Source organism: Doryrhamphus excisus, chromosome 6, assembly GCF_030265055.1.
Source record: "Doryrhamphus excisus isolate RoL2022-K1 chromosome 6, RoL_Dexc_1.0, whole genome shotgun sequence".
In the NCBI taxonomy this organism is placed as follows: Eukaryota; Metazoa; Chordata; class Actinopteri; order Syngnathiformes; family Syngnathidae; genus Doryrhamphus; species Doryrhamphus excisus.
Window position 1 is genome coordinate 583,800 of NC_080471.1, and position 27,683 is coordinate 611,482.

Genomic DNA, 27,683 nt, shown 5'->3' on the forward strand with positions numbered 1-27,683 from the left:
AAAAAAATGTAATGTGACAACTTTTGTTACAGAAATTGTTGCTGCTACCGCTGACGCCTTTCCGAAGATATTGAGGTATTTAGGTAGTATTTTTATTGTATTCAAATGAGATGTGTAACAAGGTATTAAGAGGATGCTCTTTTATGTGACAATGTGTAGACTCACTACAGTTATTTTACAGACATTTCTTTCTTGATTTTGATACTTTTCTGAAAAATAGTAGTCAACCATTCATTCATTCATTTTCTACCGCTTTTTCCTCACGAGGGTCGCGGGGGGTGCTGGAGCCTATCCCAGCTGTCTTCGGGCGAGAGGCGGGGTACACCCTGGACTGGTGGCCAGCCAATCACAGGGCACATATAGACAAACAACCATTCACACTCACATTCATACCTATGGACAATTTGGAGTCACCAATTAACCTAGCATGTTTTTGGAATGTGGGAGGAAACCGGAGTACCCGGAGAAAACCCACGCATGCACGGGGAGAACGTGCAAACTGCACACAGAGATGGCCGAGGGTGGAATCGAACCCGGATTCCTAGCTGTGAGGTCTGCGCGCTAACCACCCACCCACCGTGCAGCCCACCCTGAGTATTATATTATTAATATTAATAAATTGTATTTTATTATTTAATTATTTTAATTATTATTATTATTTTTTTTAAATAATTGTAATATAATAAAACATTAATAAAAGTCAAATAATATTTAAAGCAAATGTATACTAAAGTCATGCATTATCCTTCAGAGAACAATTAGATTTACTTTCACATATGCAGAATTACATTGAATCAAAATTAAATGTTTGTTTACATTATAGATGCATAAACAGCGCTTAATTCATACCAAATCATGATTTGGGATTTAAAGAAAAAGCACAAACTGGTAGTTGCGATGACCTAAACACACCACACTGCTCATGAAGAATGAAAAGTACCCCACTGACCTCTAGTGTTCATTTATTACACTGCCAGGGAAAGTTCATGCACAGAAGGAAAATAACATTCCACAATCCAAATAGCAGATGCGTGTGTTCGAGCTAAATAATTGCTAGTATGCAGAATCTTGTCAAACAAAGCATACATTGTCTCCTACAAAATAAGCTTCTCCTTGTTTGCCTGGTTAGCCAGGCTCTCCAGCAGGTTCTTGTCATCCTTATCTGGAAGACAATGACACCACACATGCCGTAATGTATTTTGTGTAACACATCTCCATGACCATTTTATTCACCTTTTTTTATAACTCACCAAAAATCACCAAGTCGCATGAGCACTTTGCCATCCCGAGCGGATTCTCCAGAACAAGAGTATACTTCCCACTATCTTTAGCATCGCAGATAGGAATGACCAGGGTACACACTCCGTTAGCGGTGCTCTGCCAAAAGCGAGGGCAGTCAGAGATCTTACATTCTCCTTTATACCAGGAAGCCTATCGCACAGGAAAGACCAAATCCATCAGAACAGAACACCTCCAAGAGTACCATGTACCATGTATCTTTTACCTGTGGCGTTGGTATTCCTTGATAGGCGCAGCTCATGGTGCAGTCATGGCCTCGGTGGACTGCATGGTCCTTCAGGTGAAGAAGGAATGAAGGTTTCACCTGACGTGGTGGTCCAGCATATTCCTTCAAGCGAAGGCTGCTGATGCACTCTTGAGGATACAAACAATCCGGGATACAAACGATTAGTTCCGATAACTAAGCCAGTGGTTTTCAACCACTAGTGTACCTTGAGAAACCGTCAGGTGTGCCGTGAGGAATTATCCAATATCACTTTTTATAATTAACATTTATTAATCATCATTTGCAAATATTATGTCAATAGTATACATGGACCCAAATATTCCAATTGCATTTGGTTTATTTGCTCAAACGGAAAGAATTGAACAGGGCTGGAATATTCCTTTAACCAATCCGATTGAGGCTCAAACGGAAAGTTGTCAGACTGCGTTCTTCTTTGTGGTGTTTTTCTTCTTCTGTTGTTTATTGGCGGTTGGCAAGCAGCTTTCGTATGAATTAGCGCCATCTGTGAAACAGAATCTAAACACTTCTATACTTTATTCACAAGTCCAGTTTTATGAAAAACGAAAATATATATCTATATAAAACATGCCCCGAGTTTAATTATAAAATATTAGAGAGATTGAATTTGATCTTTTCCTGTTTAAATTGATCCCGGGTGCATTCTTTCAGCGCATGCTCAGATATGACGTAACACGCAGATCCAGACGTTCTTCACTTTTAAAAATGGAGGCCAGCAATCGGCACTGGACTAAGCAAAGTTTGTTTTTGATTCAAACTAAATTCCAAGACTGGACAGACGAAAAACTGGCAATACGGAGTTATTCCAACAAGTGAAAGAATAACTCGGGGAAGCCGGTATCACGTGATGTTGATGTTTACGTTTTACTGGGCATGCCCTATTGACTATTCTGTTTTGATTTTCACGAACGCATGTAGACAAGAGATTGGAATATTCCTTTCTATGGATACCATTGTTTCCTGAAAGGTCATTCGGAAAGAGAAAAAGTGGTGATGTAAAAACGTGGCTACTGTGGAGTGTCTGTGGTGTAAAGACTGGCAGAGCAATGTAATATTGGTCCGTGTGGCAACACCTACCTTGTTCCTCCCATAGACTTATTGATGCACGTGTGAGGTCGTGGTGACATTTTGGAACATTTTTGGTTAGTGGTGTGCCAGGTTGAAAATCACTGAACTAAGCTGAATACTTCCAATACCTTTTTCCCTGGCGATGATGAGCGCTTCATTTGAGTCTAAAGGATCGCTGTCTCCAATAGAGTTCTGCGCTACGACTCTGAAGAAATACTTCCTCCCTGGAAGCAGTCCAGTAACGGTGTACTTGTTGCTGAAGACGCGCTCAGCCACCGTAAACCAAGAAGGGGTGCCGGTATCTCGTTTAAGGATGATATAATGGGCTCCCTCGTTGTCGTCAGCCAGGTCTGGAGTGTGATCCCACTGCACTGTCACAGTCCCTGGGACCTCTTCAACCAAACGAAGGTTCTTCGGGGGCCGAGGAAAGTCTTGACGCCAAAAGGAAGTTTCATCAAGTGTCTATAGTACTACGAAACAAACTTTGTGGGTATTCTTGACAAACCTGTAACCCGGACATTAACGTTATAGTGGGCCTCTCCGTAATCGTTCTTTAGGTGGATACGGTACACTCCGGAATCACTCCGCTGGGAGGACGAGATGAGGAACTGGGAGTGATTATTGCTTTTGGTGATGACCTCTCTTCCTGTAGTGATGTTGCCGTCCTTGAACCAGGTCACTACCGGTAGGGGGGAGGCCTGCGGTGACAAAGCGGGTCAGTGATGCAGCTCGGAAGGATCATTATCATACGGCTGATGGAGTCTCACAGTGAAGCTCAGCTGAAGGCAAAGTGTACTTCCTGCACGGACCACCATCTGACTCTTGATTTTACCTTGAAGATCAAACTTGGGAGCCACTGTGGGTTGAATGCCCAATGAAATGGAATCAGGAGGACGGATAGAGAGTAAAAGGGAATTGAGTTGCATTACCAGGAGGAGGCATAGCGAGGACGCCCTCTGAGAGTTCAATGGGCTCCCCCAGCCCTCCTTCATTCACAGCCCGGATACGAAAGCGGTATCTCATTCGTTCTTTAAGCCCCCCTACTGTGAAGCCAGTACCAGCAATAGGGATCTTAGTGGCTTTCATCCATTCCTTGGCATCTTTAGAGCGAACCTCCAGAATGTAACCTGACGGTGTGTCCCCCTGCTCAGGAGGTGTCCAGCGCAGAGAAATGGATGTGTTGGTGGAGTCTGAAACAAGCAAGTTCTTCACCAAGCCGGGTGCTTCTAAAATAAGAATAAGACAACCATTTTTTCTTATACATCAGTAGTAAGACAAAAGTTCAAAGGAAAGTTTGAAGAACTCACGTATAGGATCTTTGGCCATAACTGCGTTGGAAATAGTACTAGGACTACCTGCTCCGGCCTGGTTTATACTGCTCACTCTGAACTCATATTCCACATCAGCAACCAGCCCTTCCACCATAAATTTAGAGTCTGGAAGTAACCAATGAATGAATGAGCAGTTACAGGAAAAAAGCAACATAAAACCTGTACACCGGCGCCCTAGTGGTTACATAGCTCTGGGTAGAGTTTGCATGTTCTGCGGAGACTGTTGATATTTTTTAAAAAAGATTAAGACACACCTTTTTAATCAGGCATTTAACTAATATTTTAAAACTTTTCTTATGTTTTTATCTTTTTAGTCCCATTTTATGCTTTTAGTGTTTGGCTTTTAACTCCAGTATTTCCTCCACACTGGGGGCTGTGTTGGGTCTGCTGAGGGGGTGCCATCCTTGGGTCAAATCGACCCGGCCAGCTGGGGGTTCCTCCCTTTGATGTGGGGGTCCGTCCGTGTGTCGGAGTCAGGGGGCCCGGGTGCTAGTCCCCCGATGGCACGGCCTGCGGCGCCTCCCAGTGTGGACGGCCCCAAAGGTGGCGTTTCCTTGATCCTCAGTGCCATGCCATGTCTCCCTACTGTGTGTGATTGTGTGTGGGTGGGTGGGAGGGGCTTTCTTAGTGTTTGTTTTTCCTTTTAAGTGTGGTAATTGTTTTTAATTCTGTAAAGCACTTTGTGTTGCATGTCTTTGCAGGAAAAGTGCTATACAAATAAAGTTGATTTGATTTGATTACTCCGGTTTCCTCCCACATTCCAAAAACATGCTAGGTTAATTGGCGACTCCAAATTGTCCATAGGTATGAATGTGAGTGTGAATGGTTGTTTGTCTATATGTGCCCTGTGATTGACTGGCAACCAGTCCAGTCCCGAAGACAGCTGGGATAGGCTCCAGCATGTGTGAGACCCTCGTGAGGATAAGCGGTAGCGGTTTGGTTGTTTGATAAAAACTCACATTCAACCCTGGTTGGTTTTGAACCACTATTTACTAATATACACGGACAATCATAATTTGGAGCGATTTGATGATTCATTCATTTGATGAAGTGATGTACCAGTGGTCTAGAGCCCACAGTGTTATGAAACATGTACTTGTCCCTGGGTGGGCTCAGAGCACCAACCTTCAATATATGCATCCGTCCCTCAGTTGGCCAACTTTATAGCGGTAAACGCACTCACCATTTTGGCCAGTTTGAGTCCAAAATCCAAATCCTGACTTCATTTTGTCATACTTCTCAGTGTGAATGCAATCATACAGAAACACAGTAGTGTCATCGATGCTACTAAGCTAGGCTAATATGCGGACCATTCTAATTTAGAGCAATTTAATGACTCACTGGTCAGGAAGCAATACCCCCCCTAAGTACCGTATTTTAAGTACTGTATAGGTTTAAAGTCTGACCTGTGATCATCTCCTTATTGACCTGCAGCCACATTTTGCTGCCCTTCTTCCTTCTCTCAAGGTTGTAGCCCAGAACTGGTGCTCCTCCATCATGAACCGGCGGGGTCCAGCTCACTGTCATGGCGTCCTTGGTGACATCAGACACTTGAAGCTGGGACGCTGTGCCTGGAGGCTCTAAGTGGATTTCAGCAAGGTGTGTATTTTTTTGTAGAAATATGCAAATTACTACATAAATGGTAAATAGTTCTTACCTATTGGTTCTCCAGCGCACACCTCTTCAGTCTCAAGAGGGTCACTCATTCCCTCCGAGTTGACGGCCCTGATGTAATACTGATAGGCTTGCCCCGCTTCCACTTTGTCGTCAGTGAAGACGGTGGCGCTGCTTTTTACTTCCCCCACTCTGGTCCATGACTTTTTACTTGACTCACGACGTTCTATCACAAAGCCGGTCACCTCCTTACCACCATTGTCTCTGGGGGCTTTCCACTTCATCTTGATGCACTTCCTGGACAGCTCCAAGAACTCCACTTTGCCTTGAGGAGGTTTCGGATGGTCTAAAGAAGATGAATATATGGTTTTGTTGGTCATATCTTTAACAACGGTTAATCGTATGGTGTATCATCACCCACCAATCACGTTGAGATGCAAGTTGACAGTAGCTGTGCCGCTGTCACTTTTTAGTCGAAGCACAACCGCACCGCTGTCCTCTCGCACGCATCTGCTCACACAGCAAAAATCTTCTAAGATCTCCTAAGATCTTGAGGAGGCCTGAAAATGTTTGAAAGTCTGCCACTCACTTGTTGATCACCAGCGTGGTGCTATCAGCAGTCCGCTCCACCTTCATTCGCTTACCCTCCACAACCTCCACGCCGTCTTTGTACCATGTGACCTTGGGAGGAGGCTTCCCTTTAAACGGGATCTTAATGGTAGCAGTCTGGCCCGCTTTCACTGTTACCGGTTGGGTTCCCAACATGTCCAGCACAGAGGAATCAACCTCTGGCGGATCTGAGATATATAGAAATAAACTACATTTTCTGGAAGTTTTCTCACTTAGATGCACACGTCATATAGACACGCATACACAGATGTATAGTCACCTGCAACGGTGAGCACAGCTTCACTCTCCGCACCCTTTGCTCTGAAGGTGTACTTGCCCTCGTGAGCATCGGTCACGCCTGAGAAGATCAACTTGTGAACAGCTCCCTGTTTGACCACCTGAACTCCTCTCTGTCCTGCAACCTGAGCGATATCACACATTAGGGTTATGCAAAAAAAAAGGTTCGACACAGCTCACATATATACTGAGCTGGAGCCCACCCCAGCTGACCTTGGAGAAACAGGTCCCATTTGAACTTAAAAAAGTCAAACTGAAGGTGCAAAACATTAGCTGAATGAATGCCTAGCCCATTATTTAAAAAAAACAAACCCTTAAACTGTATTATGGAAAGCAGGAAGTGAACAAATGTAACAGTTACTGATTGTAAAAGTACCAGATGGAGGGGTAGGATTTAATAAGCTTTGCTTCTTCCTACTCCTTTTGGACATGTGGAACTGTGAACTGATTATGTGATGCATTCAATTGTAATCTGATGCATGTTCAAATGAAATTAACATTACCATTACCATTACCATTACCATAACCATACACGGCTTGCCCAAGCTTGAACCATCACCCAGTGCACGGGAATTAATGTCAACCACAGATTCAGCCTCAAGGAAGCAAAACCACACATAAGGCCTCTTTGGTTCCACCATTTCTGGTTGGTTACCCTGAACAATATTATGCTACCTTATATCCCGTACTTTGCCTTGTTCAATACTACATAGTGTTTAAAATAAAGAGTACAAAACAGTTAAGCACATATTGTGCGCGGGCCGTTGTCAATGATATTTTTAGATTTTGATATGGGCCGGTGAAAAATGGATGGCGAGTAACACTTGGCCCATGGGTCGTAGTTTGGACACCGCTGCATTTTGTACCAATCCAGTGTAGGTCACTATATCCCAAGCTATCGTTTAACCCGACTGTTCCAGCCAACCTCACTTTTCACCGGGGATCGAACGAGGGTTAGCAGAATTAAGAGTCGAGAGTGCTAGCCATCGAGCTAAAATCTCACACTCTGGCTCTTGGCTTGGCTCTTGGTATGGCTCTTAAGGAGTCAGGGAGTGAGGTAACGGCCAATAGAAAATAGCCAAAATTTTGTCCACTCCTGATATATATGAAATCATATACAAAAATCAAGTTTATAGAATAGAGATAATCGTGTTAAGTAATCTTGTACCTCCTGTCCATCTTTTAGCCACACTCCATCCACCTTCTCATCATCCAAGACAACACAGAGCTCCGCAGGGTTGCCCGTAGGACACTGAGTGTCTGACATCCCACTCTTCACTGAGGCAAAACGTTCTGACAGCATGACAGAAAACATCATGACAGCAAAGAAGAACAGGTAATTTCAGTATGCAGTACTTTGACAACCGATAGATATTTAGTACCATCCACAGTGAGTTTGGCCGAAGTGGCGTATTCCTGCGGGTCGTTGTCTTGCGTGCAGACCACGGAGTACTCTCCTTCATCTGTCTGTTCACACTCCTCAATGATGACCTCTGCCCTCTTTCCCTCACGCATGAAGATGTAGCGGCGGCTGGCTGTGATGTCGCTCCCGTCTTTCAGCCAACGGATGTGCACATCCTTGGAGCTCATCTCGCACTCCATTCGTGCCTTGCCTTTCTCCTTTACGCGCACGTTCTTCAAGGCGCCGGTGAAGGTGATGGGAATCCCTGCGATGAAAAACAGTCAATGATGCGAAACACACCAGCAAGTCCACCTCTGAATGGCGGAAGCAAAACATAACTGTTTTGCAGAATTAGCCTCCGTGACAGCTCGTTTAGTTCCTTCTATGCTTTAGTTCCTGTTCCCATTCCCGTATTTTGTCGCCACTTTCTTTGTTGTTCCTTTCCGTTCGCTCACGCTCTTACTCGTTTCCTGCCACTGCACAGCAAGATTATTATTCGAAAGACATTTTTATCTGCATCCTGGGGTCACAACGCAACGCCGACAAGCCGCACCGTAACACATAATGAAGACTTTGGAGTGGCCTAGTCAAAGTCCTGACCTGACTCTTATTGAGATGACCTTAAAATGGCAGTTCATGCTTGAAAACCCTCAGATTTTGCTGAATTACAACAATTCTGCAAAGATGAGTGCGCTAAAATTTCTACGCCGCGCTCTAAGACACTCATTGCAAGTTATTGCAAATGTTTGATTGCAGATGTGGGTGGTTAAACCAATCACTTTTTCACATAGGGTCATGTAGCTTTGGATTTTTTTTCTCCCTTAATAACAAAACATTTGTGTACAGTTGTGTTGTCATCGACTAATATTGATTTTTTTTTGATGATCTGAAACCTTTAAGTGTAACAAAGATGATACAGATAAAGGATAAAGATGAGCTTAATGATATAGCAGCTGATATTCCATTAATTCTGCATCCTCTCTGTGATGAGGTGTATTTCATACTCTCGATGAAAAGCGGCACAGTGGCCGAGATGTCTCCGATGCTGATGGTGTAGTCTCCAGTGTCACTGACTTTCACGTCTTTAATCTTCAGGGTGTAGGTCAGACCGTCTTCGGACGGCAACACATCAAACTTTTCATCCCTTTTTACCTCCTTTCCTTTCACCTGTAAAACATATAAGATATATAATATTGAGTGGGATAGATTGGCTGGGTCCTAGGGCCCAAAAGAAAACAGTAAATTATCACGATCGTCTTTCATTTTTTTGTGTAGTCATGCTATCAGATACTAACCTTCCAGATCAGAGGAACATTGGTCTTCTTGGATAGACGCACCTCGAATACAGCAGTCTGGCGTTCTGTCACTTTCATTGGCTTGAATTCAGACAGGAATTTTAGAGGTTCATCTGACAGGAACAGAAAATTTTTTTTTAGTTTGGGTAGCAGTAGCGAGGTCTTGAAAAACTTCAACATCGAAACTGGATGGTCCTAATTCATGTCCCACTGTGGACAAAAATAAACTAGATTACGCGTTTCGTGAATTCTGAGATGCTGGAGTTACATGTATTTTTTCATAGACAATTCGTTCTGTCAAGATGTTTGTAGCATTATATAAATGGTCAAAATTACTCTCTCTACGTATGAGGTGTGTTATGAAGTTGGGGTTCAGTCAAAGCCGAACGTAAATAGAACCGCTCGGTGACCGCTGACCAGTCCGAAGACCTGCGTGTTTTGACCGGACAAATCTTTAATCTTTACTACGGCATCTGCTTGGCCGTTAAGTCGAATGTATCTGTTCAACTCTGATAGAAAATGAACATGTCACTTGCTGACGCTGGCAACACTGAGGTTCATTGGATTGCAAGGTTTGCGAGGCAAGGGGTCAGTCTTCCCAGGGTGTCATTCGAGCCAGAACCACCACTAATAATAACCTTACATGGTAAATAATTCGGTGTACGCCGTGACTAACTGCAAACTGAGCATAGAAAAACAATAGAAGATGTGACAAAGAGAGGAAAGGTGACATAAAGGTGACATGAATGACTTGCCTATGACTTTAAGTTTAGCTGACTGTCTCTTATCTCCGACTTGCAGGCTGTAGGTTCCGGCGTCAGCGAGGCTCACGTTAGAAATGCACAGCATGTGTTTGGTTCCCATCTGTTTCATTTCATATTTGCCATGCGCGTACTGGAGGCGCAGCAGTTCTGTGCCCTGAGAACAAAATACCCGTGTTGGGAGTACTCAGCATTTTCTCACTTGGAAGACACACAAACGAAACGCACCAAAAACCACTGCATCTTCATGTTTGGATCTTTCAGTTCCAGGATGGTATCAAACACAACATTGCTGTCTGCTCTGGCAGTGATGTCCTCCAAAGGTTTCAGCACTCGTACGACCTGGGAAACATGTTTCCGATGATATATCATATGTATATATCATATTATTTTACCATCACTGCCCTGTTCCATAAATTGCATTCATGACAGGCTCACCTCCACTTCCACTTTCTTCCTCAACTCCTTCAGCTTCTTCAAGATTCCTCTGAAATCGGTGAAGCCGTACTCCGCACAGATCCTCTCATAGTCCTTCTTCTCAGCTCCGGACAAGATCTTTAGCATCTCTTCTTCTGTCGGAGGCTTCTTCTCCTCTCTCTTCTCCACGCTGCTATATCAGGGAGAAGAACATGGAGTGGATCAACTCACCAGATACTCATTCATTCATTCATTCATTTTCTACCGCTTTTTCCTCACGATGGTCACCTCAATTAAAACAGCCTTTTGGAAATCCAAGGATATACAGCTAGAATAGGTGCAGATTCTGGAAGATCTCGAAAGCTTTCAGTGCAGGTAGCTGCTCTATAGGGTTCCACAACTCAATACAAAGGTCTGACAAATCTTTTTCATTCATTCATTTTCTACCGCTTATCCACACCAGGGTCGTGGCGGTGTGCTGGAGCCTATCCCAGCTGTCTTTGGGCGAGAGGCGGGGTACACCCTGGACTGGTGGCCAGCCAATCACAAGGCACATATAGACAAACAACCATTCACACTCACATTCATACCTAAGGACAATTTGGAGTCGCTAATTAACCTAGCATGTTTTTGGAATGTGGGAGGAAACCGGAGAAAACCCACGTTTATGTATATATTTTTAGTTATCATTAATATTATTCCATTGCTCATAGTGTTGTGGTTTACTGAAATTTCCAATGACTGTTGATGAATAGAAAGACTGAAAATAATCATTCATTCATTTTTTACCGCTTATCCTCACGAGGGTCGCGGGGGGGTGCTGGAGCCTATCCCAGCTGTCTTCGGGCAAGAGGCGGGGTACACCCTGGACTGGTGGCCAGCCAATCACAGGGCACATATAGACAAACAACCATTCGCACTCACATTCATACCTATGGATACCTATGAACCTAGCTAATTAACCTAGCATGTTTTTGGAATGTGGGAGGAAACCGGAGAAAACCCACGCATGCACGGGGAGAACATGCAAACTCCACACTGAGATGGAGGGTGGAATTGAACCCTGGTCTCTCACCAGATACTTTACTCCAGAAATACCAATGGGCCATTCCAATGAATTAAATGTCTCTCAATATAAACTTCGATATTTCTGTCGTTTTCACCCCTTAATCTTATAAAGCACACATTTATCTCAGGTTTTTTGTACAAGGTTAGTTTTATCGTGCTGTGCAATTAATAATACATTCATAATTTATGTTTCCTTGTGCAGAGGAGTATGCAAGCTTTGTGCGGGTTTGACAGTATAAACACGATGACATTTCAAAAGTATTTTCCCCTCCTGCTGATGTGACACCATTGCACAGGGACGTCTTTGTAGATATTTCTGGATTCATGCAAACAATAACGTGAAGTAGGATCAGAGGAGATTGAATCTTGACAAGTTGAACAACCAACCATTTCTTCAGCATCCTTATAAAGTCCAGTGCTGGATCTGGCAAGAAGAAGAAGAAGAAGAAACACTGAATGAATGGCTTGCAGGATCGCAGTGTGTATTGTACGGCAGTGATTTTCAACCGCTGTGCCGCGGCACACTAGTGTACCTTGAGAAACCGTCAGGTGTGCCGTGAGGAATTATCCAATATCACTTTTTATAATTAACATTGATTAATCATCATTTGCAAATATTATGTCAATAGTATACATGGACCCAAATATTCCAATTGCATTTGGTTTATTTGCTCAAAAGGAAAGAATTGAACAGTGATGGAATATTCCTTTAACCAATCCGATTGAGGTATCTTGTACCCGCTCAAACGGAAAGTTGTCAGACTGCGTTCTTCTTCGTGGTGTTTTTCTTCTTCTGTTGTTTATTGGCGGTTGGCAAGCAGCTTTCGTATGAATTAGCGCCATCTGTGAAACAGAATCTAAACCCTTCTATACTTTATTCACAAGTGCAGTTTTATTAAAAAAGAAAATATATATCTATATAAAACCTGAGTTTAATTATAAAATATTAGAGAGATTGAATTTGATCTTTTCCGGTATAAATTGATCCCGGGTGCGTTCTTTCAGCGCATGCTCAGATATGACGTAACACGCAGATCCAGACGTTCTTCACTTTTAAAAATGGAGGCCAGCAATCGGCACTGGACTAAGCAAAGTTTGTTTTTGATTCAAACTAAATTCCAAGACTGGACAGACGGAAAAACTGGCAATACGGAGTTATTCCAACAAGTGAAAGAAAAACTCGGGGAAGCCGGTATCACGTGATGTTGATGTTTACGTTTTACTGGGCATGCCCTATTGATATCTATTCTGGTTGATTTTTCACGCCGCATGTAGACAAGAGATTGGAATATTCCTTTCCATGGATACCATTGTTTCCCGAGAAAGGTGATTGGGAAAGAGAAAAAGTGGTGATGTAAAAACGTGGCTACTGTGGAGTGTCTGTGGTGTAAAGACTGGCAGAGCAATGTAATATTGGTCCGTGTGGCAACACCTACCTTGTTCCTCCCATAGACTTATTGATGCACGTGTGAGGTCGTGGTGACATTTTGTAACATTTTTGGTTAGTGGTGTGCCACAAGATTTTTCCAATGTAAAAAAAACGTGCCGTGGCTCAAAAAAGGTTGAAAATCACTGTTGTACATGTTGGACTTACTTTCTGTAACAATAAGCGATATACTGTAGATGGCTTCTCCGTGCTCGTTAGAGGCAATGCACTTGTAGACATCAGCATCCTCCAGAGTCAGATTTTTGATCTGGAATGCAATATAAGGATTTCTGTAAGCAAAGTTCTCCCGGTTGACGTTTGCTCCCGTGGTAGCATCTATTTAAAACAGCAGATGGCAGTGTAACGCTTGACTTCGAGCATTGCAACTTTTGTCAGAGATGCAGTTGGCCAAGGGAGATGCATATGTCAGCACCCGCAAGTTAATTGCTTTATAGTAGCTATTTAAACTTCACTTAAGATCCCCGGACTGGTACAGCGAGAGAGAGAGCTAAATCCACTTTAGAGTGTTTATAGATAAAAGGATCAGAAGAGCGTTTACTTTCATCTACTTCTGGTCATGATGCATGGGTGTGCTGTCTCACTTGACAGCACCAAGTTGGTAAAGCCCCTCCGCTTAATGATAGGATGCACAGAAGTGCTGACCCTGCCTGTAAGTACTCTTCGGTGGGACACCGCTTTTGAGAAATGTGCATTTAAGCTGGAATGCATGTGATTTCAAGGTTATACTGATATCGGAACACAAGACACCATAATCAGTTCATAGTTCCTGTAGTAAGACCAGCAGGATGCGGTGAGATGAGTCTGGTGTCACCGAAAAAAGCACCTTGTATAACCAAGACGAGGTTATTGATACGTGATAAGTGATGTTCACGGCGCTAGAAAGATTGATCCGCAATAAACAAGACGTGTATGTGCCAGACCTTAAGTATATGTTGATTGTTGATGTCGTCGTAGAACACCTTCGTGCCGGCCGACAGTGGCCTGCCACTGGCTCGCTCCCATCTAACACTGGGTTTGGGTTTCCCGGATAGCTTGGCTTTGAATGCAGCACCATCACCTTTGAATGACAGACCAAACCATGTTTTAGACTTGGGGGGGGGGGGTTCAAAATATTGATACAGTAAACCGCGGATATATCGGACTCGGATATATCAGAAATTCGCTCACAACGGACAGATAAAAAAGAACCAATTTTTTTCTGTAATGCATTTCCAATAAAAATTCATTGCATATATCGGATTTTTTATAACGGATTTCGCCTATTTCGGACAAAATCTCCAGTCCCGTTCCAATGCATTTCCATTAAATTTCCCTCGCATATATCGGATGGCCGCATCGTGTCGCTCCGATTCGTCGAATCGTGACAGGCCGCTATACGACGTCATTTGCAGCGTTTGCAGCGTTGCCTGCGCGTCCAGGTACATTGGAAACATAGTCAAGGAAGTGCCTTTTTATAACGGATAAAATCCGATTTACGCATATACCGGATATAAATCTGATATATGCGTAAAACGGACATTTTCCGGTATACGCATATAACGGATTTCGCTTATATCGGACAAAACCAGTGGGAACAATTGAATCCGATATATCCGAGGTTTACTGTACCAGGGTTATGTCGGTATCAGATTGATATTTGTGTGATGAGATTTATTTGATTTTTTTGTTGGGATGTTGCAATAATTTTTATCTACCAATGTGAATTCTTCCAATGATAAGAAAATAACTTATATCGGTATAAATGATAATTTCAAATGAAGAAAAAAACAGAGTTGATGATGAGTTTTTGCTGTCATTGATGATCACAAAGTGCCGGGTTTCCTTATATGGGCGTGTGCTGTAGGCCAGATACGCTCTCTGCCCTCTTGCAAGCTCTGCTTCTCTGTTTACAGTGTTAGCAATTTCTCCCAGGAAGTGTTTCTTCCGTTTAAGGTAAAGCTACATTTATTTACAATACCTAACGATGCAAGCATCAGACCGAAGTGGTTGGAGTGCCTGATTCCTGTCAAAAATATATAATCTGTCCACGGGATTTCACACTGGACTGTTTTGTGAACATGGACCAGTATGTAGCTGGACTAGCCGACAAACTATTGCTTAAGCCAGACGACTTTCCAACGTTACTTGGTTGTTATGTTTACTTTGTGTAAGTCGTGGAACAAAAGCGGTTGTTTGTGTAGCATTATAGAGTGTGCATACATGGGAGTGTCGTTACTGATAGCCAATTCCCGCCACAATCAGTTTTTTAAACATTGGTAGTCCTTGCTGTTTATTATCACCTTCTATACTGTTGATCAACTCCTATAAAGTTAGGTTTCGGCTGCTATGTGGAAGTCCTCTGAAGCACTTGGAAGTGTGATCAACCACAGCAAGAGTGGGCATGCCTGGAGGAATAAATCGAATCGACGAAAGCCAAAGAAATACAGCTAGAATCTGTGAACCAAAGGCAAAACTCACAAAATCGTTCAATAATATTGAAAAATGTCTATGTAAAATATATTGGTATTAGCAATACCGGTTCTGTGTTTACTTAGCATTGGATTGACACTAAAATGTGTAACATCGCCCACTTCTAATATGTATTATCAGATCAATAGGAATGACTTCTAAAGCATTTTATGTTGCACGGTTCTGCAGTGCTTTCATACTGTGACTTCATATATAAAGTATATTCATACGTTAAGTATGGCGGTATGGACTCATAATTAAAGTTCCGAGCAGTTCCGTGAAAAAAGTTTTCTTTCTTATTGACGTGTTCTGTCACAACATCTTTATGCTGGAAGAGGTCGTCGCTCGGGCACAGCGAGGGGATCTAAAACACTTTCATCCACTGAGACAATTTAGTCTTCTGCTCTGCTTTTTTTAAAAATTTTATTATAATAGTCCCAGAGGAGTTAAGCTTGAGACGACCAGTATTTCTATGTAAAGTCAATCTATAATTAGATTCCGTACTATTCTTCAAACTTCACTGTTGTTTTAAATACAGTTGGAGTATGGACATAAGAGGATGCGATGACTTCCACAAATGACTCATTGATGATTGGAGAGAAACTTACCCTCTTGTGCCGTGATCGGGCGGAGCTTTTCCTCAAAATCCGGGACAGAATCCCCCTCTGGGATGCTGAGGGACTTCTGTACTTGACTGAAGGTCTCTACCACAGCTGATGTTTTGCGCTGTACCGCAGTACTGTCTAATGGAGGATTTTTGGAAGGACATCAACATCAGTCATAGCCACAAAAATATCATGTCTAAGTTTCTTACCATCGAAAGTCTTAGACAAACCCTGAGAGACCTTTCGCAGTCTGGTGGAACTGATGGAGGAACTGAAGGTGGTGGAGGAGGAGGAGGAGGAAGACATCTGCATAGTTTTTCTCATCTGCTGTTCCATCCTGCCAGAAATGGTGTCATGAATGATGATTTTCGGATGGAGTCTGGTTGCTTTTCAGTGCTGTTATTTCCTCCAGCAGATACATGGCCAGTGGTGTAGCAGTGGTAGCCAAGTTTATTGGTATTTGCGCTGTGATGTCACCAATTTATACGTATTTTTACAACACAAATTTAGTCAGTAAATAAGTTATGGAATGAAGCTAAATTAAACTAAACTTAAGTAAAAGCACTCATCCTTTGAGAATATCTGACACACAAAGGAAAGGGTAAAGGAACGGATTTTGCAAAGTCTTTTGGTTGGTTCTGTTGGTTCATTTTTGGGTGAGCCTCGAAGGGGACATCATAAAAGAAAAAGATGAGAGGAAGAAACCCCCCCACACAAAATTTATATTCAAAGCGTGTGGTGTGGATGGTTGTTTGTCTATATGTGCCCTGTGATTGGTTGGCGACCATTCTTGGCCGAAGTCAGCTAGGATAGGCTCCAGCACCCCCGCGACCATCGTGAGGATAAGCAGTAGAAAATGAATGATGGAATAAGTTATAGAATAAAGCTAAATAAAACTAAACTTAAGTAAAAGCGTTCATCCTTTGATAATACCTGACACACAAAGGAAAGGGTAAAGGAACGGATTTTGCAAAGTCTTTTGGTTGGTTCTGTTGGTTCAAATTTGGGTGGAAAAACACGAAACACATGAGAGGAAGAAATCCCCCCCCCCAAAAAAAAAAAAAAAAATTGTATTCAAAACGTGTCGTGTTGATGGTTGTCTATATGTGCCCTGTGATTGGCTGGCGACCATTCCAGGGTGTACCCCGCCTCTTGGCCGAAGTCAGCTGGGATAGGCTCCAGCACCGCCGCGACCCTCGTGAGGATAACCAGTAGAAAATTAATGAAGGAATAAGTTATAGAATAAAGCTAAATAAAACTAAACTTAAGTAAAAGCACTCCTCCTTTCAGAGTACCTGACACATAAAAAAGGGTAAAGGAACGGATTTTGCTGGGATAGGCTCCAGCACCTCCATGACCCTCGTGAGGATAATCAGTAGAAAATGAATGAATGAATTCACCCTAAATATGGACACTTTATTCACAACCTGCTTGAGTTGTTTCTGTCTCCCGACACGAGCACCGGAAGCCGCCACGCCTGAACACATCATCCGAGCACACAATCGCCAGCAGAGGGAAGATTAGTCACATTACAACCGCTTAATGCCAAACACCAGCAGGGGTCAAGCTCCACTCTCCCACTAATTAAAATGTGTCACTCACTGCACCCTCTTATAAAACTTTGAGTCTCTAATCCTCAAAAGGCCTCGTGTGAATACATTAGTTGAGTCGGTGCAGTCACACCTGTCCAATATAACGACAACTTCCTCTTAGGCTTTACTGATCCACAGGGGAAATGGCTGTAGCTCAGTTACAGAAGAAAATGAAAAATGCAATACAATAATATACAATAATATACAATATATTGCATATTTACAAATAATGAGTAAAACATTTTATAAATACATTTAAATTTAATAATGTGAATGAATGGTAGCCCATATTGTTGTAGATCAGGGGTCTCAAACACACGGCCCGCGGGCCAAATGTGGCCCGCAGGACACTAATTTGAGGCCCCCGCCTTGATATGAAAGTTTAATGTTAGTGCGGCCCGCGCAAGTTTGATATGGATGCTGTATGGTATCATGTACCCAGAAAAAATTATTACGTTTGATTAATGTTCATGTTAAAGGTTAAATAACTGTTAATAGTTATCCTCCCTATCCGTGTGGAAGTGGTAAGTTTTTGGCTATTTAAGTTTAAAGGAAATAACTCGAAGGCTATCGTTTAGGTCGCTAGCTCTGTAGTTTGCGAGTTAGACCCTGCAGTTGCGCAATATGTTGTAAATAAAAAGAGTATAAATGTGACTATAGTCGTGTTTTGTCATGTCTACAGGGCTCTAATAATGCTTTGTTCATTTTAATCTGAAAAAAATAATTTGTCTACCCACCAACTATATGTGGTTTCTTACGTTTTTATTATTTGCCGTTTTATTATTATTATTATTATTATATTTATTTATTACTGATTGATTGATTTTCTTTATTCTTGATTTGTTTATTTATTTTTCATCTTATTTTGTGCAGAAAAATAAAAATTAAGATATTTGAGAACAGTGAAATGTTTTATCAGAGCTTTTATTGTAAAAAATCGGAATCAAAGCACTGAAAAAGTTTGTATATTTTTCTGTTTTTAATAAATGCGTTTTTCGTTTTTTTTTTGGGAAAACCTGATGCGGCCCAGCCTTGCCTGGACCCTAGCTCCAGTGGCCCCCAGGTAAATTGAGTTTGAGACCCCTGTTGTAGATTATCTTTTACAGACAGGTGAGGTATTGTGGAATGAATGTAAGTCCTGTAGCATTCACTGTGGGAGTGGAACTGGAGGAGTTAGTTGAGTTAGTTCAATGAAAGAACCTGATCCTCACAGTGCTCTTTCCGCCATCCAGGTGAGAGTTAGCACAATGCAGCGGGTAGATGACTGCGCCAACATGAGGCTGATTCCCAAACTGTAGGGGGTCCAGTCTCTCGAGGACTGTCATGAGTTGTGAGGTCAGGGCAACAACGGCTGAAGTCATTAAGGCCGGATGGGACGGGCTTCTTGGGCACCTGCAGGATGTTTTTTTTTTTAATGGCGCCAGTATACTTTCCAACTTCAGACCCAGGTTGAAGATGAAGTGTAGGATCTCAGTCAGCACGACTCCTCAGAACCCGAGGGTTGACTTGACTTGTGTGACTCTCTTCAGCTGTCTTTCCACTTGGCAGGTGTCAGAGTCATGGAGCTGGTTCCCTCGGTGGGGGGTGAGCGTAGAGGGGTGGGGACCAGAGATGACAGGCAGAAGAGTGTCTGTGGTGGGTTGGGGATTGCTCGTCTGACTATAATGGTTTGGCGGATATATTGTATGTATCTTGTATATAGTATATATATGCTTATACAGTGATGGTGTGGTGAACAAACAAGCATTAAAGTGAATCAAAAGTTTAAGACCACAGTCTTTAAAATCCAAAATCACCAAAAATCATCAAAAATGTGGACTTCCATCTGAAATGTTTTACAGTGAAGGGGGCGTCATCGTGATCTGGTGTGCATTTTCCCTCAATAGAGCAATGGAGCTTCAGTTTGTGCAGGGGCGTCAAACGGCACATAGCTATGTGGAGATGCCGTGGGCGGCTTCCCTCGTGACCGAAGGCCATCGTCAGTGTGGTGATGACTGACTTTTTCAACAAGGTAACACTTTCCCGCTCCAGGTGAGCAGCTCATTGGTTTCTCTCTCTGATTGACACTCGCTCTCTGGTCTGCTGCCTGCTAATGCTCTCTCCCCCCTCAGACGCTTGTCCGCCATGATGGGAGGAGCTACCCGGCCAGCCAGCAGGAGGGCGTCGTCGTATTGCTCCCCATGGGCGCACGTCACACGCCGAACATTTTCTGCTGCCTCCTCTGCCAGCCAGGTAGCTGCTCCCTGTTAGTTGCCCGTCTTAGCATTATGTTGGTTTTTGTAACCCTGCTAGCCTTTTTTCGTGGTGTGTTTTTTTTCTGCACCATCGTTTTTTGTTGTTGCCATGCTACTTGCCTAGACAGCAATCAAGACTCACGTGTGCATCCATTCGGGGTCAACCTACCACGTGGTGTGACAATAACGTTGACAATGAAATTCACTCTTTTGGCCATTTTTGTTGTCTCACTCCCATTTCTTCTTTTTGCATTTTTAAGCTCTCCTTAAGAGCAAAATGTAAATTATTGTATTTTTTTCAAGAGTGCATATACTCTGTATAGTATATTCATTCATTTATTTTCTACCGCTTTTCCTCACGAGGGTCGCGTGGGGTGCTGGAGCCTATCCCAGCTGTCTTTGGGCGAGAGGCGGGGTACACCCTGGACTGGTCGCTAGCCAATCACAGGGCACATATAGACAAACAACCATTCACACTCACATTCATACCTATGGACAATTTGGAGTCGCTAATTAACCTAGCATGTTTTTGGAATGTGGGAGGAAACCGGAGTATTTGGAGAAAACCCACACATGCACGGGGAGAACATGCAAACTGCACTCAGAGGAATTCAAGTCTCCTAGCTGTGAGGTCTGCGTGTTAACCACTCGACCACCGTGCCGCCTGTATAGTATATATACAGTATAATACAATACAAACTTGCTAATACAGTTTTTCCATGATAAATTGGGATACTTTTGATACAATATGGAACAATGTGGTGGCCAGTGGATGTGCAATGGAAGGGTAGATATAACTGCAGCAAGGAAGCTCCTAATTGGTTGTGTTAGCTTTGATTTTTATGTTCACCCACAAGATGTTTTCTATAGGAAATAACAAAAAAAACTATTTTTTTTTTATGCCAGAAGAACTGCAAACTGCTGAAGAAGTCGCTTGCCTCACAGCAAGTGTAACATCTCTTTTCGTTTTGTTCAAGTTTTTTCTTACCCTTCTTTCAGTTGTTTTATTATTTGATAAAAAAAAAAAAGTCCAACTTACTTGTTACAGCAAAGCGGTTTCTAACAGACAGTTGAGTAGTTTCCACAAGTTTCTTGCCCAGCTGCTTCTTGACCAAATATTCACCCAAGTGATGTCCTTAGTCCGCATCCGCACTGTTCCCGTCTCATCAGACTCCTGTCAGCTTGGTATTCACTTAGGTCTTCTTCTTCTTCTTCTTCCCCATGTACGAACCACTCCCGGGAAACATGGTGTAATCATCTTTGCACAAATAAGGCACTGATCTGTGCAACATCGGTCGGGTTCACGGTGTCCCGGTTTGGATGAGCAAAATCATCGCTCGTGTCTCCTACTGGCCTCCACGGAGCATCCTCTCCGGGATGTGCATTAGAACATTAACATTCTTTAAAGAAGATGTGTTGACGGAGGCTTTGTAGCAGTCTCTGAAGCTGGTATCCTCATGGGTGCTAGCTAGATAGAACATTTACATGTTGTGCGCTTATTCTGAGAACAAACATGTACTGATTTTTCACCTCAGCTACACACAGTCAAGTCTACAATTGTCGGATTTGCGGTGAATCTTCTATAATATGATCGATACATAGGTAGGTAGTATATAGATAGATAGCACAGAGGTGTCTACCAGACCAAAACCTCTCCTCTGCATGGAAGAACAAGCTCGAGACAGACAGCCCAACTGACAGTCCTCTTATCCTCTGCGCTACACCTGGCTGTGGCATACTAATGTCGGAGCAATGACCTAGATTTCATTCTTGCAGCACAGCAAAATCAAAGTGTTGAGGTTTTGCCACTTGTGGCGTCATCGCCTATGAGATATCCGTCTTTTAGCGACGTTACCAAAGGAGTGTCAACAAAGAACATATTCGTATAATATCCAGCGCTTGACCAAGAGAAGAAGAGCAGAAGAAAAGCCGACCTATTTTTTTTTTTACTGCACTGTAATTTACATACGTACATGGAATGCAACATGACCATCAACAAAATCTTGATCCAAATCGCGATACCAGGGTAGAATCAGTTTTAGATGGATGCTAGCATGGTGAGATTTTTCGGGTTTTCCCTTCAGGGGGTCGTCACAGCAAATCAATCGCCTCCATCCAACCCATCTGTCTCTCTCACACATCCAAAAACCTCCTCTTTGGTCTTCCTAAACGCACCATCCTTCTACCAATATATTCACTATCTCTGCTCTGGACATGTCCCAACCATCTCAGTCTGGCCTCTCTGACTTTATCTCCAAGGACTCTTACATGTAATGTCCCTCTGATGAACTCGTTCCTGATCCTATCCATCCTGGTCACTCCCAGGATCCTCATTTTTGCTACCTCCAGTTCTGCTTTCTGTCGTTTCCTCACTGGCACTGTCTCGAGACCAAACAACATCGCCGGTCTCACCACGGTTTTGTATACCATTGGATACCAAAAATACCAAAGGATTTGAATGAGAGTCAATTCGAGATGCTCCGATCAATCAGCCACTGATCAGCATCAGTATCAGTATTTGATCAGAAATGATTAAATTGTTCACTTTTTTTGTTTTGCCGACAATCTTTGTCAGATATCTTATTATGATTATGATCATGATCAATAAATCATTCAATGAGCTTGAAAAGTGTCCAAGTAACTTGGTATTGGTATTGGTATTGGTATTGGTATTGGTATTGGTATAGGTATTGGCAATGGTATTTTTGTTGGTATTGTTGTTGGTATTGATATTGGCAATGGTATTGTTGTTGGTATTGGCATTGGTATTGTTGTTGGTATTGGTATTGATGTTGGTATTGGTACTGGTATTGGTATTGATGGTATTGGCGTTGGTATTGGCATTGGTATTGTTGGTATTGGCATTGGTATTGTTGGTATTGGCATTGGTATTGGTATTGGTTTTGGTATTGGTACTGGTATTGGTACTGGTACTGGTACTGGTACTGGTATTGGTATTGGTATTGGCAATGGTATTTTTGTTGGTATTGTTGTTGGTATTGATATTGGCAATGGTATTGGTACTGGTATTGTTGTTGGTATTGGTATTGATGTTGGTATTGTTGTTGGTATTGGTATTGGTACTGGTATTGGTATTGTTGTTGGTATTGGTATTGGTATTGGCAATGGTATTGATATTGATGTTGGTATTGGTATTGGTATTGGCAGTGGTATTGGTATTGATGTTGGTATTGGTATTGGTATTGGCAATGGTATTGGTATTGATGTTGGTATTGGTATTGGCAGTGGTATTGGTATTGATGTTGGTATTGGTATTGGTATTGGCAATGGTATTGGTATTGAAGTTGGTATTGGTATTGGCAGTGGTATTGGTATTGATGTTGGTATTGGTGTTGGTATTGGCAATGGTATTGGCAATGGTATTGGCAATGGTATTGGCATTGGTATTGGCAATGTTATTGGCAATGTTATTGGTATTGGTATTGGCATTAGTATTGGCATTGGTGTTGGTATTGGCATCGGCATTGGTACTGGCGTTGGTATTGGCGTTACTAGCCCTGACTTGACTTGGTATTGGATTGATACCAAAATGAGTTGTATCGCACCCTCCTTTCCTTTTAAGACCCAGTAAGAAGTAAGAGTGGAATAATGTTTAATATGGCAGCAGCTGCAGCCATGTGATATTTAAACTACTCTTCTCAGGAGAATTTTCACATGTATTTGAAAGGAACAGCTGCACACATTCCGCATTCAATGAATTCTGAGTGGGCTCCGAATGGAGAGATGATCTCAATCATTTTTGTAGGCAACAATTAATAGATTGTTTAATCCCTTGGTAGAATGGAAAAAAGGCAAGGGATATTATGGTCGATATGCCAGACGTCCCTTCTTGTCAGTGTCTCCTTCAGCGTTCAGCCCCTCTCTGTTTGCCGCAACTGCTCTTCACCTCTCATCATCTCATCTTTACCAATTTCCCTCCTCCTCCTTGTGGGTCGACTTCTAAGCCTGAAGGCATGTGGTTTCCCTGGATGGAAATTCAAACGGTACTCCACACTTGTTTCACCGCAGATGAAAAAAGCATCGAGGTGGCCTGCTGGGATCCGGAAGGCTAAACCTTGAATAACCTAATGATATTTTGTATTAAAAAATGTTTTGGCTAATTGGTGGCCACCTGCCAGAGAACACCACCTGCCCATCCAGACCCCAGAGAGGGCCAGGCCAAGCCCGCTGTGAACTGGTGGGGCTGGCGGCACACCTGGGCCCCTTAAGATGGGTCCTCTTATGATCATCAATTGTGAATGTGTTTGATTTTTATATTTTTTACTAACAAACTGATGAATAATTGAAGTGAGAATGGGAGACCCGAGTTCGATTCCACTCTCGGCCATGTCTGTGTGGAGTTTGAATGTTCTCCCCGCGCATGCGTGGGTTTACTCCGGTTTCCTCCCACATTCCAAAAACATGCTAGGTTAATTGGCGACTCCAAATTGTCCATAGGTATGAATGTGAGTGTGAATGGTTGTTTGTCTATATGTGCCCTGTGATTGGCTGGCGACCATTCCAGGGTGTACCCCGCCTCTCCCCTGAAGACAGCTGGGATAGGCTCCAGCACCCCCCCACGACCCTGGTGTGGATAAGCGGTAGAAAATGAATGAATGGAAAAATTTGTCAGACCTTTGTATTGAGTTGTGGAACCATATAGAGCAGCTACTTGCACAGAAAGCTTTCGAGATCTTCCAGAATCTGCACCTATTCTAGCTGTATTTCCTTGCATTTCCAAAAGGCTGTTTTAATTGAGGCTGCACGATGACCCAGTGGCCTCACAGCTAGGAGACCCGAGTTCAATTCCACTTTCGGCCATCTCTGTGTGGAGTTTGCATGTTCTCCCCATGCATGTGCAGGTTTTCTCCGGGTACTCCGGTTTCCTCCCACATTCCGAAAACATGCTAGGTTAATTAGCGACTCCAAATTGTCCATAGGTATGAATGTGAGTGTGAATGGTTGTTTGTCTATATGTGCCATCGCACATATAGATCAAAATGCCGATGCAACACTCATTCCAGCAAGGTATCTCTGCTTGATCGTTTGAATGCTGCTGAGCATCGCGGCCCCTCCACCAGCATTACTGTCTCATTCTGACCGTAGCTGCACACCACCGTCTCCTGGGGTTTTCTCACCTGAGGGCAGCCTGACATACCAAATGCATCTGATGAAAGAGAGCTAGCTTGTTGTGTTTTTGCTGTAATATGAAAGCTCTCTTCACAATGCTGACACCTTTTATGCAACTTGAAAAAAAAAAGAGTGACTGTCCCCTGCTGAGCTAGTGATGCCCTCCTACTCCCTGGTTGAAACAGAATAAGCAAATAATGTGATTGCACGCTTTGTATTGCATTTCTGTGCGGTTGTGTTATGAAACATCATCGCTTTTGATGCGACAACCATTGCAAGGTGAACGCTATCTCATCGGAGGTGAGATGCAAACAATGTTTGATTGAGGTTGTTCAGTATGGACTCATTTTAATACCGCCTCGATGAAGAAAAAAACGTTTTTTCATCTGTGCTCAGTGTTTGAACTGCAGATTACAATATTAATCCACAAAGATTAAGGATTACGGGTTCGAATCAGAAGGCACATCTGGGACAAATTGAGGTCATATTCTTCGAAGCCAGGTTTGTGTCCTTTGTCTGGATTTTCTATGAAGGCATACCTTGTATTGTTGCATCTGGGTCATTGGACAGAGGGTAAAAACCACATGAATGATGCACCGTGTCGCCCGGTTTCATACATTTACATGTCAAATGTGTCGTTCGGAAGTCTTCCCACAACCTGACACAAAACCTGTTTATTTAAATGATTTAGAAGTAGTCATTTTCTGTGATACAGCGGTTTGTCGGCACATTACAGCAAGAAAGTTTGAACCTGCTGGCTGATTTTCGGCCTCACCGGGCAATGTGTGTATGTTTTTTTTTATTATTTTTATTTCTTAACTTTTTAGTAGTTCATTTTTTAATGCTGCTCTAGATATGCAGGATTATTTTTCTACTTTTACTTTACTAACCTGTCAAAAACAGTATGTAATTTTCAATTTGGCCAGAGGAGGGCAGCAATGTGTGCATAACATCAGCCTTACCACCCACTATAACCTCATACAGTCAATAATTACCTTTAACGAGCGGTTTATTTAGATATGCAGATTATGTGGACTTGAAGATGATTGATATTTTTAGTTTAGCTCAGCTTAAATGAAAAAATATTAATTTTTCATATTTAACGAAGAATATATTTTAAAAAATAATGGTCTATAAATTAGTTAATTTACAGTTTATATTTGAATGGGCAGGAAATATTGATACTTAACCTGAATTTATATATATATATTTAAATATATATATAATGTAGTTTATTGACGTCTTCTACATGCATCGATAATACAAGTTTCATTCAGCTATTAGATAATGAAGCGCACTTCAACGTTGATAGCTGAGCTCGTAGCCCCGCCTCCCTGTGATGATATTCCCCGCGTTTTAATTGGCTGTCGGAAGCCGTCACTCTTCATCCTCCCAGGCTAGGTTGCTCTGCACCTTTCCAGCTTGCTCAATTGATGAGCAATCCTGAGCTTCAAGCGGCTACGTTGACGTCTTTTATTGGAACTACACAAAACCGCGTTACTTTGTTTGGAGAGGTTTGAAGAGATTATCTCGACCCCCCCCCGTTTCGCGGAGTTGTTTTCCTCGCTACGACGGCATCTGACATTTAATCCCGAAGAGGCGCTATAGGATTCTAACCACGGCTATGAATCGCTGTTTTTTTAACGCTCAACTGTTAATGGTGTTGTCATCTTGAGGAAGAAGCAGCCTACTTTTGCAAAAAAAATGGCTGAAATGCACCTGCTGTGGAATATCGGACTCCTGCTCCTCGTCCACGGTGGATTCTAAATGGAGGAATAAGATTGGAAAAAAGCGATGGCACATGCCTTGTTGTCGCGGTTCATGCGTGAAGCGCTTAGCTCCGAACCGGGCGTGATGACAACCGAGTGCCCCTCCTCTCCCGGGACTTGAATAAAAAGGCGCTCCCCGACACTCCAGCCTCACTTTTTTTTCCACGATCTGCCCACTCAAGATGGAGCTGTGACATGTTGACGTCTCGTCATCTGGCTCATCTGCTTACATTCAACTCCTAGCGTGGGACGTCCAAGTGTGCAACGCGGATGATCCCGACGCGGGAGGGATTTGTGTAGATTATCGGCAGACTGCTATTTTGCTCCGTGTTAAGTGAATATATATCGGCTTTTCACCGGCTCCTTTGCAACATGAGAACCGCAGCCACATGTCGACCCACAGCGGTGTCACCTCCGGGTGAACCTGTCCGAGCTATTGTCTCCACGATGCAAACGGAAGCGGTCCACTGAGCCCAGACCCCCCACCCCCCCCTGAGGACAAAACCCACCCGGACGCCTGAACGCCTCACTCCGGATACGTTGTGACTCTCACTCGGGCCGCCAACCGGAGGATGTTGGAGTCAGGATGCTGCGCTTCCCCGTGAAGAAGATCCGGAAGCAGTTTAAGCTGCTGCTGCTTCTCGTGCTGCTCACCTCCGCGGTGTGGTTTACTTACCTGCACATACACCAGGGAAAGACCATCAAACTCCACTTTAATTACGGCAAAGGCAAGAGCTTGTTTATTATTCTTTATTATTTTTATTTTTTAATGTTTTTTTTTTATCATTACTCACAAAAGGTTAGGGATTTCCCAGTGAAATTTCACCATAAAACTAAAACTTAATTTGACCATTACTAAACTTTTGTTGTACTTGCACGATTATGTCATATAATGTCAATCCATAAATAATGGTAATGGTTTTATTTCATTTGAACATGCATCAGATTACAATTGAATGCATCACATAATCAGTTCCCAGTTCCACATGTCCAAAAGGAGTAGGAAGAAGCAAAGCTTATTAAATCCTACCCCTCCATCTGGTACTTTTACAA

The 27,683-nt window shown here is 42.8% G+C and overlaps 2 protein-coding genes across 11 annotated transcripts in view; one reads left to right on the forward strand and one right to left on the reverse strand.

The window, feature by feature from the left end:
* The window catches only part of LOC131131695 (N-acetyl-beta-glucosaminyl-glycoprotein 4-beta-N-acetylgalactosaminyltransferase 1-like), a 184,801-nt gene that overhangs the window by 400 nt on the left and 156,718 nt on the right, over window positions 1–27,683 (forward strand). For 2 of the 10 annotated variants that reach the window (XM_058076617.1, XM_058076626.1), the window contains exons 2-6: window positions 33–75; window positions 5,410–5,541; window positions 7,649–7,798; window positions 19,384–19,508; window positions 19,609–19,729. In XM_058076617.1, coding sequence (XP_057932600.1) covers window positions 19,488–19,508; window positions 19,609–19,729 — 142 coding nt within the window. In that variant the 5' untranslated portion in view covers window positions 33–75; window positions 5,410–5,541; window positions 7,649–7,798; window positions 19,384–19,487. Of the gene's footprint in view, window positions 1–32; window positions 76–5,409; window positions 5,542–7,648; window positions 7,799–18,527; window positions 18,561–19,338; window positions 19,529–19,608; window positions 19,730–25,667; window positions 27,359–27,683 lie in introns of those variants that run through there. The other 8 variants (XM_058076620.1, XM_058076627.1, XM_058076618.1 and 5 more) reach the window with 8 other exon arrangements.
* Window positions 946–20,893, reverse strand: LOC131131694 (immunoglobulin superfamily member 22-like). The gene is made up of 26 exons (XM_058076615.1): window positions 20,771–20,893; window positions 16,115–16,242; window positions 15,909–16,043; window positions 13,773–13,909; window positions 13,000–13,099; window positions 11,793–11,829; window positions 10,359–10,530; window positions 10,149–10,262; window positions 9,915–10,077; window positions 9,160–9,272; window positions 8,869–9,031; window positions 7,845–8,129; window positions 7,631–7,755; window positions 6,446–6,587; window positions 6,146–6,353; window positions 5,978–6,066; window positions 5,600–5,902; window positions 5,349–5,522; window positions 3,919–4,047; window positions 3,541–3,837; window positions 3,379–3,467; window positions 3,117–3,309; window positions 2,740–3,042; window positions 1,505–1,653; window positions 1,251–1,431; window positions 946–1,162 (listed from the first exon to the last, which is right to left on the reverse strand). Exons 2-26 carry the CDS (start codon window positions 16,239–16,241, stop codon window positions 1,095–1,097), a joined length of 3,996 nt encoding a protein of 1,331 aa, XP_057932598.1. The 5' UTR covers window position 16,242; window positions 20,771–20,893; the 3' UTR covers window positions 946–1,094.